The sequence below is a fragment of the Xiphophorus couchianus genome, chromosome 14 (assembly GCF_001444195.1).
Source record: "Xiphophorus couchianus chromosome 14, X_couchianus-1.0, whole genome shotgun sequence".
In the NCBI taxonomy this organism is placed as follows: Eukaryota; Metazoa; Chordata; class Actinopteri; order Cyprinodontiformes; family Poeciliidae; genus Xiphophorus; species Xiphophorus couchianus.
The window spans coordinates 14,031,259-14,053,396 of record NC_040241.1 but is presented as its reverse complement, the minus strand read 5'-3'; the positions used below and the strand labels follow the sequence as shown (position 1 = coordinate 14,053,396).

At 37.6% G+C, this 22,138-nt stretch overlaps 1 protein-coding gene across 13 annotated transcripts in view; it reads left to right on the top strand.

Moving 5' to 3' along the window:
* LOC114157487 (adhesion G protein-coupled receptor L3) overlaps window positions 1–22,138 on the top strand; it is a 290,896-nt gene that overhangs the window by 146,056 nt on the left and 122,702 nt on the right. For all 13 annotated transcript variants that reach the window (XM_028038500.1, XM_028038491.1, XM_028038499.1 and 10 more), the window contains exon 5: window positions 14,105–14,214. In XM_028038500.1, coding sequence (XP_027894301.1) covers window positions 14,105–14,214 — 110 coding nt within the window. The remainder of the gene's footprint in view (window positions 1–14,104; window positions 14,215–22,138) is intronic.

Genomic DNA, 22,138 nt, shown 5'->3' with positions numbered 1-22,138 from the left:
ATTAGAAAATCCAAAGATGATTTTAGTTGTTTTTGTTCTCATGACTACACTTGATGTAGATACTAAATATGAGAACTTGCACCCATCAGTATTTGTTGGTTGTGAGTACAAAGCGGTTCGTTTGTGAGTTTAATTATACAGCTGAGACAACTAAAACATGCAGGATGCTGACCCTTGAGGGCTGATGTTAGACACTCCTGAGCTAATCTCTATTTGTGCGGGCCATTATTTTTGTTAGTATTATTCATTTAGCAGTTTATTTTGGCGACCTGTAAAGAGTGTAACCCGTCTCTTGCCAAGTAAACCAGATTCTCTAATACTCTGCAAGGATACGTGAGTATAGACCATGAAGGGATGAATGGATTTTGGTGTGCATGTTGTCCGTTTTTGCTCTGACTCATTCACATCTGTAGATCTGTTATTTATTTATTTTTATTACTGATTCTATGTTAGACTTCAATTAATTCTACATTTTCAAAAGATTTGCGATGAAATATGTGTCATACTTGCTCTCATTAGTACATCTAGACGTAAAAACAGTAGTGGTTATTGTGTTGTTTTTGCTTAAATTTTTGAGAATTTGATTTTTTCTTTTGTTTTTCCAACTGAAAAATAAATTATGAAGTGCATTCTGTTGAACTTCCAATCCTGCTGCTGGCTATCAGTATAATTGCTCTATGTTGTAGTGAATTAGAACCCCCGTGCTCTTTTGGGTGGGTGAATTACGTCTCAGACTGAAGCTGTTTGCAGTGACTGACAGTACCTTGGGCGTATCGACACTGAGGAGATGCCACATCGTAGTCAAGACTGAGCTTTTAATCCCAACCATGCATCCCTAAGGCAAAATCCTTAAGACCCTATGTTTTTGCCGTGCATGCCAATGCACCCGTGGACCCCGGCCGAGCTATTGACGCCTGACCCCTTCTGCATCAAACACCGAGGTTACTCATAACCCCTGCTCGTCTTTCATTATTGAGATGTGAATGAGGAAGGGCAGAAGGAGGGGTGGTGCTCATCGATCGGTCAACACAGGAATATTTGATTGTTGCTTGGGTGCCTGTGCCAAACACTCTTCTTCATTGAAACACACCATATGAAGGTAGTGCAGAGAAAGAAAGAAAAAAGCCAAAGTGCACATAAATGAAGAAGGTTCCGAACATGTTTCAGTCTTTTCACAATAAACCATGTGGTGTAAATAGATAAAATTGTTTATCAGAAGAACATAGTTTGCTCTCTTGTCATACAAGGCAATTAGCAGCTAAACAACCTTCTGGAAGCTGAGCGCTGTGGGGGATCGTTTGTGAAGCAATCCGGTTTTAGGCTTGGAAAAAAAGAAGGCCTTTGAAGAAGGAAAGTGCTGGAAGCAAAGACTGGACCAAGTCAGACATTGGAAGTTACCATGGTGACAGCAACTGAAAATAAAAAATCTGTGCTTAAAGTCAGGCCTCTGTGCGGTGTGTGAGGAGAGCAATGGCTGCAGCGGTGGGGGTACAGTGATGCAGCGTACTTATTGATTTGTGTAGAGATTTTAAAATACATTGAATGGAGTGCTGGTTCCTTTTTGGATGTTGATGGAGGGTTTCTATGCTTTGTGCAGACAAACCTTAAGATACCATTCCTTTATTTTTCCCTTTCCAAATCAACCAAATAAGAGTTATAGGGAAGGATTACAATCTTTTTGTTGTCACATAAGCTCCCCAAAGCACTCTTTGAACTCAAAGCATCAACAGATGTCTTTTTCTGTGCATAACAGACATGACTTGATGTCTTGAAAATTCTAAGTCGTGGCCTTTCTGCCCTTTTTGTTTTTATTCCCCGTACGTCCCTCTGAAGGCCGGCACAGCAGTGGCACGGCCGACAATCTGGATGAGGAATCTTTCTTGCAGCTATCCTTTTGAGATGCACTTAAAATCGCTGCAGGGATGATTCAAAATATTTCAGATTAGCTCTGTGCTTTCATTTTTGTATAAAGCCTGTTCCGCCTATCAGTCCCTTTGAAAAAATGTTGGTGTTTATTCAACCAGTCGCATTGGTTATCAAAAATCTAATCCCTCCTAAAATCTATAAATGAACTTAACTCTATCTGTAACTTGAAAGATTCTACCTTTCTGAGGAGTTAATGTATACACTTAAATACAGAAGATTGTTTTTGTTTCTTAAGTTTTTTTTTTTAAGTGGGTGTTATTTGTATGAGCGTGAAAAAATTAAGTTTAATATGACCCACTAACAAATAATTAAATTGGTTTTGAATCTTCCACTATATAGTATGTACTTGCAAGATATTAACTAAAAACAACTAAACAAAATTAAACACACTTAATATGTAGACTACTTATTGATGCAAGGGTTAGAATTAATAAAATGGAACTCAAGCTACATGAATTAAAGTTGGTTAAAAACCTAAAGTCATTAAAAGGCTTTTTGTCTCAGAAACTTTTTGAATACACTGAATAATTCTGAATTTTAATCTCACATTATTGTAGGAGGAAGAAAGAAAAAAAAAACAGCACAGAAAAACATGAGAAGCCCAAGGTTTTGGAGCTGCAAAGATAACCCTAACCACCAGCAATAAAATGGTGAAAGACTTCGTACGGAAAAGAGAGATGCTGTTGATCGTCTCTTTAAACTATAATTCTAATTTCCTTCAGTCTGTGACACATCAGTATCATTGCAGCTATGGTTGCAGATGACCTTAGCATCACATTTGGTAAAAAATCTTTTTTAGCACATCTCCGCAAGAAGAAGAAAGGTTTGCCAAAAATGGCTCCACGGGCTGAAAGCCCCTAGGGGCTACTCGCTGGAAGATAAATCAAGTGTCACCAAGAAGATATGGAGCAGCATCATCTGTTGGCAAGAATAGAAAAATTCATCTTGTGCAATCGTAAATCATTGCAAAGACCGGCTCGAGTGAATAGGCTTCAGCCGCAAAACAAATTGATATGTGAGGTTAGCGCAAGTTGCAATCCTCCCCTTGTAGTGCGTCTTTGGAGGCACCGGAGGAGATGCCGTGGGTGTTGAGATTTACATAGATGACAGCGCCTAGCCAAGGATTAGTGGCTTGTCTCTGAAAGCTGGAGATATGCAAATCAGACATTCAGCTTCATTTAAAGCTGTTATTTTCTTATAATGAGCTATTTTTGAAATATGAGTACACTTTGTATCCCCATCTATATATTTTTTTTTTGTCAGAGCAATAGATTTATTCTTAATTTGCAATTTTAGGAAAACTTTTACCGTAATACGTTAGCTTTGCTTAGTGTTTCATATTTTGACTTAAAATTGAGATTTGAAGTACCACCTTTTTGAACACTAAAGGTGAAAGACTTTGACTTGACCATTCTGACACATCAACTCTGGCGATAAGTGACGATTGCTGGTAGCTGTACCGACAGTCCAATGTCAAGTCTAATATTTTTTCCCCCATATTTTTCCTGAATTTAGTGCCATTTGTTTTCCCATCTGTGTTGACCAGCTTCCCTGACTCTACTTGCAGGAAAAATGCATGCCAACACCAGGATGCTGCCACCACTTTGTCATATCATGTAGATGGTGGGTTGATAATGAATCTCGTCTAACCTGTCAATCTTTGGGATAAAAGCCAATTGGTTCCTTATGATTTCTGTCAGCCATGACTTTCATCTTACCATTATCCCACAAAAGGCAGATCTGGGTGCTCCACATTTAATTGTTGTTCTGTTGACCTCTTTGCTTCACATATTGAAAACAATGCATCATTTTCCATTCAATTAGTTGATGCTTTGTTTTCGTCTGTCACATAAAATATCTGTTAGAAATACCAGGGTTTGTAGTTAACATTGCAAAGAAAGACAGTAATTTCCAAGCTTCAAGTTAATAAAATAAACTAACAATTGTAAACAACTTATCTTTTTTTACTGCTTTAGCTTTACCTACCAAAGGTAACCCAAGTAGCCTTAGTGGTTTGTGTACCACATTTTAAGGAATCCTGGTTTTACATTTTGTTTTTTACCAGATGTAAATCCACTGAGATAGTGTCCTGTTAATGTTAAAGACTGAAGGAAACAACTCCCCCTGGGACATGATCACACGTAACTGAGCCTAACATCAAATGAACTGTCACAGGCTGTATGTTCACTTGTCAGTCCACTTTGGCAGAAATCCCTGCTGCCTTGTTTTAAATGAGCCACAGTCGCATCTAACAGGCATGCTGATGTGTGCTTTTAATTAGTTACTGTCATAGCTGTTGAAACATATAAATCATATGTGTCTGGAGGTCCATTGACATTAAAATCTATGTAAAAGACCGTTGTTTAATTGCAGCAGCCGTACTCATAGTAGTGTTCTATCAATTAACTCATTAGGATAGAACCAAGGGGAAAAAAGAGCATAAAATGTATTAGTTAGATTCTTCTAATAGAAGAATTTCTTTTTTTTCCCCATGAAAAGTCAAAACCATTGTTGTTTAGGCTGAGGATCACTATCAAGCTGAAACCAAACATTGTTATTTGGACTCTTTGTAGCCGTTCAATTTCCAAGATCTTTATCTGCAGGCCAGTTATCTGAAGAACTGGCTGGGGATTTTTTGCAGAGTTTCTGTTTGCCCTTTAGAGACAGACACTGATGTCTGCTGCGTGCTGCGGTCCTGCCTTGAAAGCAGAAGAAAGCTGCACATGTGAGAGCATATATGAAAGCAGCCGAGCATTTGTGACAGGGAGGATTCATCACACCCAGGCTCTATTGTTTTTGCAACGACAGCTCCAGGCTATACTGTACCTATACATTACCAGCATCTGAAAAAATTACAATTAAACTGCAATAAAAGGAAGTCCGTACATTCATCCAAGTTAATTATAATTCACGCGCAAGCTTTTATTGTGTAGTTCAAACATTACTGCAGCTATATAAACTGTATCTGCTGCATAAAAGCAGTTATAATGTATTCATGTTTGGATCTGTTCTTTTTCTCTCCCTGATGTTGAATTTGGAAGCATCTGACTCCCCTAGTGCTCTCCAGCAGGTGCCAAATTTATACTTTAATTGAATTTTGCTGTGCACAGCTAGATGGACGTCCACACCATGTGCAGAATCACTGGCTGACCTCTCAAGGGGAGAGAAGAATTACATCACCCAATACGCGTGGCATATAAACAGATGGATTAATTTCTAAGAGGGAGAGTGGACATATCATACTGGTATACACCTGAATTTCTTGTGCTTGATACAGTTTGTCTTTTTTTACTTTTTAGTAAGTTTACATTCTTAATTTTGGTAGTTTGCATTTTATTTTAATAACCTTAGAAGATCACTTAAAAGGATGTCAGGTTTTATTAACGTCTAAAGTCAAACAGTTAATTTACGACCACGTATTGCTATTATACATCCATTCTTCACTGACACAGTCATACCATGTACATAATAAAATATAGGCAGAAAAACTATTCAACATGCAAAAATGAAATATGCTGTTAAGCTTAAATATTGAACATAGGACGTAATAGGTTGCGTGTCCAGAACAGGTATTCTTAATGGCCATTTGGTTCAGTTCTCCACCACTCCTTCTACCATTTTCATAGTTATTTGGGATTAGTTAAATCACCGGATTCCTCTCATCATACATTCTTATGAAACTATTATAAAGGGGTGATAATGTGATGGTTTTATCACTGTGTTGTACATTATGAAGAGAAGGACTGAAAAGAACACATGAAGTGACTGCTCTCAGGGCTTTGTATTTTATGACTTTTTGACTATTGAAAGATCCATTGTTTAAACGAGCAAATCTCTCTTCATCCTGCTTTGTGTTTGGCGCCACCCTTTGACTGGGAGTGTAATTGCTGCTGTTGCTCCCTGATAAATTTGTTGTGGCTCTACCAGCTTATTTTCTACCCAGTAGAGCCAGCTAGTAGAGGCAGAAAGAAAATAAACTCACCTTGAAGGAATACTTGTCTCTGACTTTTTAGAGCACATACCGTTCCTTCTTTGTATTGGATTTCTTGTCTTCCATTCCCTACAAAGAGGAACCCACACACCTCCTGAAATGTCGAGGCTACGGTTATAGGTTTACCATTACTTATAGGGCAATATTATGTAATATAATTTGCTTTATACCTAAGGAAAAAAAACAACCAATAAGTTTGCATGATTGAGAAAATTGATTTTTTTTTAAAAATATCTAGAAGTGGTTACTGTGTTCACGATTTCAATATATTTCATCACTTTATAAGGCAAATAGATTTTTTTTTGTCTTAAAAAGTTTGAATAAGTTTGAGATCATTTCTTTTTAAGCTTTGGCAAACTTATCAACAGAAAGATCAAATATATATATTGTAGATATTTAAGGTTGTTGCAAATGTTTTCCTATACTTTTCAAGAAAGTATAGGAAAACACTCCTATACATACATCTTCAATGGTTGCAGATAGTTTTTTCTGACTCTTTTTTATTTCATGCACCACTTCTGTTACTTCTCAATACTTGTTTCTTAAAAGAAAAACACTCTGTCCTGTTCCAAAATACACCACGTTTTCAGATAAGAGTTCCTTGTGAAACACTTTGTTGCAAGAATACAATATCTGTCAAAGTTTAAAGAAATAAATAACAAAAAATGTGGTATCAACAGTCCACAAACAGTCCACAAAAAAGTCGAGAAGTTAAATAAACTGGATTATTGATCCATAAGCACCTGGGTCCCACAGTTTTTTACAAAATATAATTTTAATTAAAGCTCTCTGTAAAGTGGCCACTTATCTTAGCACATGGTTACAATGTGTTCATCAAGCTTTGCTTGTGTTTGTGCTTTAGGCTTCTGGATTGTTGCCAAGCAGAGCTTCATGGATGAGTCTGTAAAGTCTCAGTATCAACTTAGGGGCCTGAAAATATTGGAGTAGTCTGCTGCCTGGTTGGTAATCTTTCACCCAAACTAGCCACGCTGCTTCAGTGCTTCCATATTTCTTTTTGCTTGTCTAGGATGAACTGCATCTTATCTTCCAAATGCAATATTGGAGAGGGAGCAAGCTGAATGATGTCAAATCTTATGAAACCTACTAATCGCTGTGAATGGCTGTGAGGGATTACGTTTGTCGGGTAGGAAAAAAAAGTTTGAAATAACCTTTTTTTTGTAAGCAGTGTAAGGAGTTTACAAGGAGTGATTAATACTGACCTTTGTTTGACCATTCCCAATGAAACTTTCTCTTCTTCACTTAGCAGAGCTCCATAAAGGTTACTCATACATACTGACATACAGAGAAATGCCCAGATCTGATCGTGCACAGCACTGTCAGCACTTTATTTATTTCCGCTTAGTTCCAGTCTGCTAATCCAATAAAAACTAAACATGGTTGATGTTTTATCGCCTATACCAATACACATCTGACAGAGCTTCATGGTTCTCTTAAGTTTTGTACTATACTGTTGATACCTCCCTTTTTCTTGTCATGTGTTGCTCAACAAATTGATCCAATCAGCGGTTCATACTTGCATTTCTGTGAGGACGTGTTCACACATTTGTACAGCAGCATGCAAGCTTAAGCATTTGAGAACAGCAAGTTCCTTCAGCGGCGTACTTCAAATCCTCTGCGCCCACGCTCGGCTATTGTGTCTATGTTGTAGACATTCATTCCTGATCTTTCTCCTCTGCCTCTTAATCTGCACTAAGCGGATCTCTTGATGTTGGAGAAACAAAGTGTTCAGATCTAAAATAAAGGGAGTGTCTGTGAGTGGGATTCAGCAATGAGTCTACAGTTTGGTGGGGCACATGTGATCATTTTTAGGTTTCACTAATCCTTAGCCAAATGCGCAATTACGCAGAACTTTTTCAAAAGTTTGTTTTAGTTTGTTTTCCTATGTTACGAAAATGACTTCAACAATCTGTTAAAGCGACACCTTTCAACTTTTTTTTATGGGTATGTATATATGGAAGTGGGTGATGTTAACAAAATATCCCAATATTTCTTTCTGTATGGATTGATTTTGATAATAGTCACAATATTTTTTCTGATTGAACTTCTTGTTTCTAAGATTCCATCCGTTTAATATGAAAATAGACTAATTCAACTGATTATAGTAAATAATTAAAGAGCTTCACTATCAAAAATTACCATAAACTAAATGAAACATACCCTTAAGCACCGTCGGACTTTATGGATAACAAACGAGTACATCTACATGTTCATTTTCTCAACAGGCCATATACTGTTGTACAAAATCCATTTGAATTATTTGTTTCAGTACACGTATGAAGTAATTCAAATGAAGTTACCATGATTACTCTTATTGTAAACTATTGTAATAATTTTTTCCCCAACTCTAATGAACTGTGGGGAGGAATTAAAATAGCTCTTCAAAGCATAAGGGTGTCCATATGTGCTCCTGGCACCAGGACATCCTAGGCTACAGTTTGATGATCAACTTTTTTTGTTGTCTCATCTGATCTGCGGCTGCATGCCTTGGGCACTCGGGTGAAGAGAGGGCCGGCGCTGTCCACTGACCCCTACCTGGTGATTGTTGGGGAGAGTACTCGTCAGCGACCTTCGTATGGCTTTGAGGTGATTCTGGTCTCAGGGGGAAAATAAGCAATTCTAAAAGTGTTCATAGAAGAATAGAACTATAGATATTATGAAATGTGTAGGGACCCTACACCAATATGAAACGGTGTAAGTTAGATGATGTGGTAGATATCCTTCTTCCCTTTTCCCTGAGCGCATTTTAGAACAACAACCAAAAATATCACCTAACCCATAAGAAAGGATAAACACTGTTTGTTGCAGCTGGGAAAGATCTCATTGTCTTCAAGATAATGAGACATTTCTACCGTGAGTGTTGAAGACCATCACTGTAGCGTATTGGGTCAGGAATATTGACCCTTTTGTCACTTTTTTCTCTCTCCTCCTTCCCCACATTTCTTACCAACACAAACTCTCAAGTGTGTGTCCACAGCAGGCAAAGAACTCAAACACTACTCCGAACACATGAAACGCACAGTTCAAACATGAGCTGTTTCTTGGCACACAGAGTGTTATTTCAGCACATTGAGCATCGTTTGTTTTCTTGACATGGAAGCTAATGCCAGGTGTAAAAATTCTGCCTATATGAAATGAAATTGGCTCTTACCTTAACAGGCTGTTCTCATTGGTAATACTGCATTACCGATAATAACGTTAACAGGTGCAACTTATTATAAAGAAAAGTAAAAGACAAAAAAAGTTTACTTTTTGACTTGCGACACTAATATTTTGCTGTTTGTTTAGAATAGAAGAATACAAGCAACAACAGTAAGGTGACAGACAATAACAATAAGTAGACTCACATAAAGATGGAATAAAAATAGGTATAAAAAATATGTTACATATCACACAAAACCAATAAAAACAGAAATTTTAACACATAAATTTATGTGTTAAAATTTACACATGAGGATTATACATGGTATGCCATGTATAATCCTCAAAAATTGTGAAAAAAATACATCATTCTTTAATATTGCTCCAACAGTGAAACATAATAACAAAAAGTTAAGTGGAAGAAAAACTTTGGTAGATAAGGAATAGAAATAACTATAGCATGGGAAATATTGTGAGGAAATATCCATTCGAGAGTTTGGGGGACATTCACAAGAGGTGGACTGGTTCTGGTGTCAATGTTTCAAAAGCAGTCCAAAAGGAATTTATCCAGTACATTAATAGTTCAGATGCAGACTTCCAACTCTTTGTGCTTTTTTAGCTCTTTTCAGGCTACATTTCTTTTTTGGAAAATTGCTCAAAGCATTTTGGCCTCATGGAATCTGATTCAGCAATAAATGGTTAGCCTTCAGATTTGAAAAAAAAAAAACAAAAATCTGCTCTTGTTATAAATCTGTTTTTTTTGTGCTAGAGATGTTACAGTCTTTCATTCAGTCACCAATTCATGTTTGGTAGTATTTGCACCTGGTTTGGGTTCAATGCAACCAGGAGGAGTGAGCTTCGAAGTCAGCCAGAGTGGGGATCAGCCTGTGATTACAGCAACTGCAGTTTGTGCTTACATTAGGCTCTGGTTCTTTGTGCTTTATCTTCCCTCATCAACTGGCACCCTGACTTCCAATCTGCCAATTATAAAACAGCAGATGTAAGGAACATAGAAAGGGAAAAAAAGGCAGTCGGAAAAGAAAATCAGGAGAAAAGTAACATACATTTCACCTTTTTTTTTTCAAACCCTTTGTGGGCAGTGATTATATCCATGGGCCTTTTGAAAGCGTTAATCCTATGGTGCCATTTTTAGCTGATAAAGAACAGCTACATCAAGTTAATACCACCTGTGTTTCATTCTTTACTTGTGATATATTACATCAGCTTCAGACCACCTGCATTTTAATACATATTTCAGCATATAACCCAGACTTAAACCACTTCACCTTCTCTTTGTTAGTTCAAAGGGATCTATAATAGGCAAGTGTCTGCTGCAATCCTTTAACTTCACGTTTTGATTCAGTGACAGTTCTGTGGCCTTCAATCTAACAGGATTCTCCCTTTAAATTCCCCATTGGTTCATGCTTAATATGTTTTGATCTTTATGCCGCTTCAAAAGAATGGAGTTTAACTGTTTTCAGTATCTGGAAAGGCACTAAAAAATACTTATACTATTTATGTTTCATTGGCTCCATCTACCCATCCATCTACAAATAATTATACAATAGCAATTTGGACAAAAAACTGTATTTTGGTTGGGAAATTCACTTGGCAGTTAAAATCCATAGTGGAAACATGAAAGGAGGGGTCTGTCCTGCTGTTTACTGATTCCTTTTCATCCTACAGTTTCTGCAGTTTCCACATTAAAATCCTGACCACTGTGCAAATATGTGACAGAAATTCATGAATTTGACACTGAAAAATAAACAGAAACCCCATCATTCTTTCTCCAGCCTTTCATGCCCCTTCGGAAATTTACTCAGACAATATTTAATCAGACAGCATCTGCGGCTGCTTGTTTTTGTGCATGCAGTGGTAAAAATGAACATGGATTGTTTTTCTTTTTTAAGTGGGTCAAGATAGGCTCAGATTAAGTTTGCAATCCATGTTAAATAAACATTCCAATGTTTAATCCCCCAGGAGGATGTTAAATTGAAAAGGCGTGTGATTAAAAGTCCAGATTTGTTCATAGCCTTTACCTCAAAGGGTATGGATTAGCAAAGCTGAGTTGGCCCCTTAAATGTGAATGTGCAGCTAAATGAGTCAACGGGCACTTAATGATGTCAGACAAGAAAATAATTGGTGTATTGCGTGTGTGTCTCAGTTTGCTTCATCGGATGGTTTATGTCTCTATTTAAAACTTTTGCTGGTTCCATCGCTTCAATCCACAGCGAAGACACCCAAATTTAGCTTGCACTTACCTGCTTATTACAAACCAGCCACCTCCAAACAGACTGATGGATAAATTTCAGTCAGGAAGAGAACGGGGGAGACCATAAGTCAGCCTTGGTAATTGTTTCTCGGTTTCATCAGCTTGACCCCTTATTTATTTGATTGTCATTTACTGCCTTTGCATTAGCTCTTGGTAGATAGGAACTGTAGCTTACCAACAGCTGACCGCTGTGACTGAGCGAGGAAGACGGATGACTGGTCGGGTTCATGAACCCATAAAGCTCACATGGGAGGAAGTTGGCAGACCATATCTCATTACCGGCTCAGGCCTGAAATGAGATGGGTCCCTTTTTTGCCTGTCCCTCACCGCTCCGATTGATTAGTCAGCAGCCAATCAATGTTAATTAAGGTGTAGAGAATCATTTAATTGTGGCATATGAATCATAGTGTCAGACCCTTCCTTGACCTTCACAGGACTTAGGCTGTGAACCGTCTAAATACTGTTTGTATATTGGAGGGTAATGGGAGTGTGTAAATGAGCACAGGTTTGATGGACGTCTGCCCTGAATGTGCTGCAGTCTGCAGCAGTAAACCTCTCGTAGATCGAAGCAGAGACAGGATCAGACTTGGCATTCTATTGTGCAAAAGCTTCCCAATAACTAGGTTAAAAAAGCATTCAAAAGTTAATCTTGTTGAGTTATTCAGTTTTAAAAAATATAAACATCGTTGTGTTAATTACATACCAAGATATACTTCAAGTGTTTATTTACTTTTTTTGTCGAATGGGAAGACGATATGAAATTAATTAATACAGAAATGTTATGTTGTAGTCATGTTACAGCGTACGTATTTGTGGGACAGACTGCTAATTTGACAAGTCTGTCAAGTCTGTGGAGAGTGTCATTGGCACTCTCCACCAGGATGGTTGTAGTCTAGAGGTAAGTTTCTACTGTCAATGATGACACATTCAGTGATTTGGGAAGCCATGTTTTCTGCTGGTATTGGTGCGCTGTTTTGTCAAGTCCAAAGTCAGATGTAGCCATTTGCTATTTCCTGTTGCTTTGGCAGCTTTTCTATTCCTTTCCACTTATGTTTTGAAACCATTCCTGGAAGGAGTACTCTGAAAAGCCAGGCACTGACCCTTATTGGCTTAACTTTGTTGTGGAGTATGTCTTAGGGTATGCCAGAATTTTGCTGTAAATATGGATTTTACAGCACTTATACGGAAAATATCTAGCATCCACATCTGCCGGTATTTTACCGTAAATTATAGTGTAATATTTCACATACTTTTTTGCAGAAGTAGATTCAAACAAAAAGATGCAAAGTTTAGATTTTTGTATTCACCACAATCAAAATCAAATAAATGCTTGAAAATATATCCACTGGTCTGTATAATAATCCATATAATTCTATACTCTTTATTTGTAAAATAAACTCATTGATTATATCAATTATTGAGATGCGCTTTTAGTTTCGAAATGGATGCAGAAACCCAACAGATCTATATCTGTCAAAACATTTAAAGCTTAATGTTGTGAGATAAGTGTTGCTTCTGTTATGCGAGGCGAGAGGCTCTCCGTGCATATGAAGTGGCGCTTTGATTGATGAGTGCCAAAAACAAAATGGCAGAGGAGAACACCACAGGCACCAAAATTGTGTTCTTTAATGAAGACCTGCATTTCATGCTGGAGATGATTGTGCAGTCAGTTGATTGTGTCTACCTCCTTCCCCACAACCTCCCCCTACCACAACAACCATCCATCATGTGATAATAACGCTCCAACCTGTGCATGGTCTGGTTGGTACACCCATGACTTTCAACTCTATTCCTCCACAGCAAGATAAATTTGTCTCTGCCAGAGCCAAATGAACCTTAAAAAGAGGGGAACTTCTTAACTTTGTAGATTTCAGAAAGTAGTACGGCACTGCTCTGTTATTTAGTTTGATCGATGTATGATTAAAATCAGTCTCCTTGGCAAAGTTATGTAAATCCTTTAGAATTGTGTTTCTCTACATAATTCCTTGAAATCCAAAAATCTGAAGTTTGATCTACAGTTGTTTCTGGGTATTAAGGGATCCTTTCCTCCACACTTTATGATGTGCAAGACATACTGGGTCTTTTTGCAGACCACAGAGAAAGGGAATCTAATAATTTACCATACTGTTAAAATAAACAGTAGTTTAAAGTAATTTTGTAACACATTGACTACCAGATATCGTTTTGCCATATTTGAAAAGTGGTGTTATGCAAAAGACTTGTTAAATATGACACCAGGGCTATTTGCTAGCTTAACATTATGTTTTGAGGGTACAAGGTTCGTTTTCTTAGCCTATGATGTTCACTGTGATGTTCACAGCAGAGACCCTTATTTCTGAACTTAGCTATAAGCACTGCTAAGCTTTCTAGCTTGATTGCACAGTGCGAGAGATTGCATTACATCAGCCAAAAGCAAAGCTTAGTGTTACTTTCAGGAGGAGTTGGAGATACAAAATAATCCATCTGGTGTTCCAGGGCCTGGTCATATGCAGGAAAATGGTAGCAGGGATGTAGATGTTTTGTTTATACCCCTATGTTCAGTGGAGGAGATATTCTAGTGTTCATTAAAGACTCAACACCTATGAGATATTTAGCACTTTGGCTAGCCAGTCAGTCCAGCCTTCGTCTTCAAACACCACAGTTGAGAATCTCTTTCTGAGAAAGTCCATATGTAATATTTAGTGTTTGACTGTCATGCGTTGTGCACACTGATTGCTGTTTGTACCTTTTGATAATTAATTCTATGATTTCTGCAGATGTAACAACAGGACCCAGTGTGCTGTGGTAGCCGGACCAGATGTGTTTCCTGACCCATGCCCGGGAACCTACAAATACCTGGAAGTCCAGTACGAATGTGTGCCCTACAGTATGTATTTTCCACTCTTGCCTACATTTCTAAAGCTCTCAGTCATACTAATGCCTTCTTAGCAATGATTCCTCAGTAACTTCATCGTAACTCTTACCAGTACTGCTCTTAAGGTCAAAGATGTCTTAAGTGCACATTGCAGTGGTAAGCCTATGCTGGGAATGTTGTGATGATTTTTTTGTGATTGTGTATTGAAGTAGATAAAGAAAAAATAGAGTGTATCAGAGCAGAGATGTCAACAACATTGGATGTCTTTAAGATATTTGACTTAACCCAGGAGGGAAAGTTTTCACTGTTGTCTTTCTCTATGTTAAATTTGAAAAATTTACAAACTGAATATTTTATTTGTCTAACAGAATCACGGCATGGAAGATTTCGAAAAAGAAATATTTCCTACTTGTAACACTTTATTTGAGCATTTCAAGAATTTGTTAGAAGTTGCACACATATCAAGTTTGCACACATGATAAGAAAAATAAAGTTAGCTTGTTTTCTGGAAACCAAGCAAATGTTTGGCTCTCCGTGGCATTTCTAAAGGGATTCATTCTAATGGTTAAATTTCTGCACCAGTTAAAGAACTGTTTCAAGCTGCAATAAACTTTAGTGGAAATGTTTAGGTGTGGAAAGGGTAAGAATGGGGTTACAGGATGAACACATGAAGAGGAAATCTAAATGAGGTCAGAGGAAATGGAATGGACATTGCCATATAACCCTAGGTATTGTTTTAGGGCGACTTTTCAGCGTATCATCAAAGCCGGTCATGTCGCCTGCCAAGATTCTGATGTGCTGTCAGGGCTGATATGGGAAAAAAATGTTTGAATAAATCTGGCAGTGGGCTTTCAGATGTATGGTCTGCTGTAGCCACGGGATTGAGGAAAATTGTAGTAATTCAAATTCAAATCAAAACCATCTTCCTAACATGTTAGGTCTTTACTCGGCTCCCTTTAGAAGTTTGACAGACAGCAGCTTTGATCTTGTGATGCAAGAACTCTTTTTTACCAGTGATCTAAAGCCTGCAAACACCTCTTTTATATCTGACTCCTTCCTGTTTACACATTTTGTCATTCCAGCCACACGGTGTCTTTTTTCTTTATTGAGGTGTAAAACACTCCAACCTAGCTCCGGCTGCTTCGGTGTACAGAGACATACTTGGTCTGAACTGTGGCCTACAACAGCACTTAGTTTTCCATAATATCCTGTCCTTCATATCCTGCAGTGGTTCCTGTTGGAACTAACTTGAACTTTTGTTCCATCCACTTATAGTGTTGACTTCACAGTTTGATAGCACTCGCATATTGATATATTCCTGGAACAGGATTATACTTTTTCCGTTTGTTGGGCTGTTTGTTACATTCTCAGTTTTTGTGCAAATTATATTTTTATCCCAAGAGTTGTACTTGATCACTGCAGTTACTGTGCAGTGTATTCTCAAAATTCATGAAAGTGATGGACAAAAAACTATTTACAATAGATGAACAAAATTTAAGAATAGTGTAAGACTTGTGTTGTAACACCGCTGGTAATCTTTAGTAACTCAAAGGTTAGAGCTAAGAGGTGTAAAAAACAAAGTGGCTTAGCTATTTACAGTACTGCATTGAAAATGAATAAAAAATCAGAGAAACATTGTTTAAAAAGAATGAATGTTTAAAAATAATACTTAGAAAACCTCAAGAGCTGCCAGTTTTAATTATTAAAAGAAATTGAATATGAAAAAAATAGGAGCACTCAAGAATTATACATAGCATTGTATCACTATGTTACGTTCTATTCCAGATTGATGTCCACATTGTGGCTCCAGACAAAGAGACGTTCAACATGGAGGTTTGGTTTTCAGCCAGTTTTCATCCGTTATATTTAGTGTAATTGAGCTTTATTCCAAAGGGATGTTGGCTGGTCCACCTTAACCGTGATACCTAAATTACTCCTGTCTGATCACACATGGTAAATATGTTCAGCCTATACTCTTGTGCAAATATTTAAACCTTTTTAAACTTTTTTATAGTCATATTTAGCCACATAATTAGACTTCCTGGCTCCATTCAAAAAAAGGCTTACAGCCAATGCTAAAGGTCATTATTTTCCACATCCCTGTTGAAGCAATAATATTAATAATAATATTTGCCCTTTAGGGCAAAATAAATTTCTGTTCTACCTATAGGATATAAGGTGTGAGTTTTGAGTCCTGTGTAAGTATTTTCAGCAGAAAAAAATGACTTATGCATTTGTTAAAGAAAGAACTAAAAATAAAGAAATAAAGGTCCAGCTACATAATTGCTATAATTTTCTTGCCTCCAGTTTGAACTTCAGTAGTGTATCTATGGATGGTGGCCAGAAATCATTGTTGGATAAAAAAAAGGCTTCATTTCCATCAAAAAAGGAATAAAAAAAACAGATGACTTTCAGGGATTTTTAAATATACTATAAAACATTAGCAGAGCAACTTAAATTCACCACCATCTTTAGGACAAAATTCAAAGAAATTCATGTCTAATTGTCCAAATAATGCAGTCAGATCTTTTTTGTCTAGAATGAATTGAAAGGTGCAACAAAATACAACAATAAATGTGTAGATTTCACTATTGTTGTGATTGTCATTGATTGTCACTGAAGTGTAGACACTTTGATAACCAGAGGAGAAAGCCTCCGTGCTAAGTCACATTTATTTAGTTGTGCTAAAATCATGAAGCATCTATAATGGCAACTGCGTAAACTTCAGTGAGTTTCATTTAAGAATAATAATACATAGACTTTATGAGACTCCAGGTTATTCTAGAATTTAAAAAATTTTTAAGAGTGATTTGTCATTTTAATATCTTCATTTCCACATATCCATTGTCTTCCACCTATCTGAGATTGGACTAAAGGGGTAACAGGTCCTGAATGGGTATCACACATTCCTCTCTCCAGTAATGCCCTCCAGGTCATTTCGAGGGATCCTAAGACATTTCAAAATCATCATAGTTACATAGTCCATCCAGTGGTTTTCTAACACCTATCCAGAATAAGAAAACAAAGCTAATCCTCAACAGAATAAGACTGTATAGAATCCCCTTTTCATTGACAAGCCTTGATCCCAATACTTTTTTTAAACTTAAATTTCTCCCTCTGCTACTGTCCTACATCTGCACCCTCCTTGGTCCTCCACACCTTTCTTTACCATTGCTTTGCTTCTTTGTTCTCTCACTCTGTGGTCTCTTTTCCTCTTCCCTTCGACCACTTTCACTTTTACATCTGTATTCCGCTTGGGGAGCTTCTTTTTCTTTTAGGGATAAATTACCTCTCTCCTCTCTCCCCCGATATCTTCATAAAGTGACACGATAGCAGACTCAGATGTGCCATTAATAATGGCGGGGAGGGGAGTGTGCTAAATCGATGGACACATGCCGTAGATACAATATTGATTTCATTTATTTGCGATTTGATCCGCTCCATCAGTTGTAATGGAGGGACAAAAAGAAGTTATAACAATTACCGCCAAGAGTGGTGGTGTCTGTGGGTGGCAGTGTCACAAGCCAAGGCAATGCGTCATTTTTCAATTGAGCTGCTGTCTGAATAATTGTTTGATCTAAGATCTGACTTTCCTTTAAGGAGGTAGAATCATAGTGAACAATCAAAGAGGTTAAAACAGTAGTAACAGAAGGGATAAATTAAGAAATTAGTATATATTGCATGAAATTTATTACAGAGAAATGTATTTGCTTCATATTAGATCATATTAGATCGGGTGTAACTCATGGACACTGATTGGTTTAAACTCGGTCTACAAAGTTGGTTCAGTGGGGTTAAGGTCAGAGATTTAATATATTGTGCATCTGGAAAGTATCCGCAGTGCTTCACTTTTTTTTTTTTTTTTTTACCCCTCCAGGGGGTCTTTTGTGGGCTCTAGTGTCCCTTATATGACAGTAGGCTGACAGGAAACGGGGAAGGAGAGGGGGGAAGACATGCGGCAAATATTGTCGGGTCCGGGAGTCGAACCCGCGACGGCCGCGTCGAGGACTGAAGGCCTTGAAAATATGGGTCGCGCCAACCCCTACGCCACCACAGCATGTCTGTGCTTCACTTTTTAAACATTTTGTAATGTAACAGCATCATTACAAAGTTTATTAAAGTTTAAAAAAATGTTTTTTAAATTTGCTAACAATAGAAAACCAAGAAAACACATTTACAAAGCCTATGCTTTATACTTTATTGATCTACCTTTGGCAGCAATTACAAACTCAAGTCTTTCTGAAGTTGATGCCACAAACTTAGCACACCTATTAGCTGTTTCACCTCTTCTTTGTACTTCTTATCAATCTCCGTCAGATTGGATGGGAGACGTCTGTGCAGCGATTTTCAGATCTCTCCAGAGATGATCAATCAGATTCAAGCCTGGACTCTGGCTTAGCCATTCCAGGAAATTCACAAAGTGGTTCTGTGCCACGGGTCATTGTGGTGTTGAAAAATAAACCTTTGCCTCAGTTTGAGGTCAAGAGCATTCTGGAGCAGGTTTTCATACAGTATCTCTCTGTACATTGCTTAATTCATCATCTTCTCTATAATGACTAGTCTGCCAGTTAATGCTGTTACAAAACATCCCCATTGTGTGATGCTGTGACCAGCATGCTTCACTGTAGGGATAGCATTGGCCTGGGGATGAGCCTGGTTTCCTCCAAACATGACGCCTGGGAGTCACGCCAAAGAGTTCAATCTTTGTGTCATCAGACCAGAGAATCTTTGTTTCTCTTGGTCGGAGAGTCCTTCGTTTGTTCCTTTTGGCAAACTCTAGACGGGCTGCAATGTGCCTTTTCTGAAGTTGTGGCCAGCTCTAGGGAGACTCCTGGTGGTTCCAAAATTCTACCATTGACAAGTGATGAAGGCCACTGTGCTCACTGGAACCTTCAAAGCAGCAGATTTTTTTTCTCTGTCCTTCCCAGATTTTTGCTTCAGGACAATCCTATCTGAAGAGTAATCAGTGGAAACAGCTCCAATTTGAGCTTCTTGCAAAGGCTGTGAATACTTATATAAATGTGATTTCTTGGTTGTCTTTCTATTTTCAATAAATTGTCATAATAGGGTGTTTGTGTGTAGATGTTTGAGGAAACAGGTTCATTTAATGCAATTTGTTATAAAGCCGTAACATAAAATGTGGAGAACAGGGAAGCACTTTCCAGATGCACTGTTGGTAACCTTGTCTTGTTGGAAATAAAGCAATTTATGTTAAGTCTATCATTTCTCTTAGGAGGAATGGAAAAAATATCCAGTCAGAATAATACAAGTTTTTGATCTTGACAAAAAAATGTAATGGACAACTTAGGGAAGAATATTTAACCAAATATCCATGAGGGAATATGTATCCATTTGGGCATGTATGCGAAATCATTTTTTATGTCACAATTCTTTAAGGGTTCATGTAATATAACTATGTGAAACACAATCATTACTTAAAATACATTATTAAAAATGTCAAAGTCAATGACATTTCTGGCTTAATATAGTGTATATTGGCTTCTGAGTAGAACTGTACATGGTCCTCCATGCATTTCACTGTTAAGTACGACCACCTTCGTAGAACCGAACCTTTGTGATGTCTCATAAACATGACCACTCCAGTAGCTGACATCTTGTCTTAACCCCATCCTTTCACCTTGACTTTCAGTGTTTCAGTGGTGAGATGCCAACCTATTCTCCTAGTGGCTTATTAAAAAACTTCCTCTCTCCATTGTTCCATTCTTCTCTTAGTGTAACTTTCACTCGAACAGCTCCTCCCAAAGGTCAAGTTGATAAGAGGTCAGAACAGTCGTGTCTTCCTCCTACACAGCCCCTGCAATCTTCCTCAGCAGTAATGAAGCCCTTAGATTCCCTCGGTGGCCCCTCAGGCTCTCCAACCTGTCATACAAGATCGGGCATCCGGACCTGTGTTGCCATGCTCTGCTGTTTAAGTAGCTTTTTTTTTTTTTTGAGATGTTGCGAACTTGTGGTGAGAACTTGAAACTTCTGATTCTGCTAATTAGTTGTACCTTCACGCTGCGGTTTCCATGGCAAATTAGCTAACTCTTGTCCAAGCAGTCTATCAAAATAGTCTATTAAAAAAAGGAGATGAGGTATAATTAAATGTCCTTTCAGAGAGCTGATTTTGCTTTATATGCTCGGCAGAAACACTTCAGTGTGTTCAATAGGGAAGTGCAGGAAAAGTGGAAACAGAAAGGCAAGGACAAAGATAGAGTGAATTAATAAAGGAGAAAAAGACCTGCTGGCTGTCTGGTGCTATACATAAGGCACCAGTTCCCCCCACTGTTTGTATCTAATAAGGACAATATAAAATCCCGTCTCTCTCACAGTGGGATCCACCTCAGCTCTGTCAGCTACTCCTCGCAATTTGGAAGCTAGGCCAGGATATATAATCATGCAATCAATTCTCAGATTTGCACAAAGCTGTGCAGGCTTGTGCGTCATTGAAAGTTGTCATGTAATTTGTCATATTTGCCTCCTATTTCCACCCTGACTAATTGGTTTTTAATTCATTTTGATAATAACAAAGAAATGTTTAGGGTCTACTGTTGGAATTATGGTGCAGATTGTTTAGGTAAGGTATACCAAGCATCTGCTACCACTCTGCACTGGCAAATAAAACTAGGAAATTGATGGTCTGTACATGATTATCACTTACATTAAAGCTTAGGCCTGATGTGGGATAATTACAGAGTCTGTTCTGGACCGGTCACACCTCAAATAAAAGCCACCTTGGGGACATGGACTGGACTTTATGGTATTTAATTGGACACTGTCTGTCAGCATGGTTGTATTGTGTTTTTTATATATTTTCCACAAAGCAACATTGTCTATGGAGGCAGTTATCACTAACCTGGAGCCAGGGACTGTGAAATTAAACTCTTAGTGATGCATTTTTTAGAAGCATAAGTATGGCAGTGCAGATGGTATTGCAGTAAGACTTTGATAATATATCAGTGCATATTTGTAAAGTGGCAATTTAGAGATTTTTTCTTTTTTACAAAAAAATTATTCAGCCCCCCAGAGTCCATATAATTACCACACTGAACATATGTTTTTACACCATAATGTGTCTATACAATGACAGCACGTTTTGTGTTCAATTCAACATTTTACTGTGCTAATTATTCAACACAACTGCTGTGTTAAAATTATTCAACACAGTGATTATGTAAAGGAACACAGTTATTATGTCCTAATATAGGCACATTATTGGGTTGGGTTTTGACTCAGTTTGTGATGATATGAACACATCCAGAGTGCATTCAGAGAGCAAAACCAGAGTGGTTTTTGCATACAGAGTGTTTTGCTTATAGGCGACAAAGTAGAACTTCCTGTCAAATCTCATAATCTTCTTCCATCTGATTATTTTATTCCCTACGTTGTTTGTGAGAAACTGCAACTGGTTATGGCTTTAATCTTACAATTATTTAGTACAAGGCATATTTGTAATGAATGAGTTATTGTTTTATAACCCAACAACATCATCAGTGAGCTGACTGCCGTGTCCCTTGGTCTTCATGATGCTGTAAGAAACCTCCATTCCTTTCTTATAAGAGCTGCGTTAACAAAAGGTAAATTACATACAGTTGGAATCTGTGTAGTAAAGATGCATTCGGAAGAGAACTAATGAATTTTGAAAAGGGTTTGAAAAAAATGTTTCAACCATGTATCAATTTTCTTCCATTTAAGATTTTTACACCACTTTGTGATGGTGCATCACAAAGAATAAATAGAAGTGTGTGGGAGTAAATGTAACAAAATGTCAGAAGGTTCAATGCATGTAAACACTTTGGAAAGGCACTTAAAAAATGGCAAAGCAGATAACTGCCATAAATACTTATCACTTTATTAGAGAACAAGCAACTCAAAACATGTAAATTGATGAAGCCTTAACATGAGCTTAGTTTGCTTCACCACTTCAAGGTGTTTT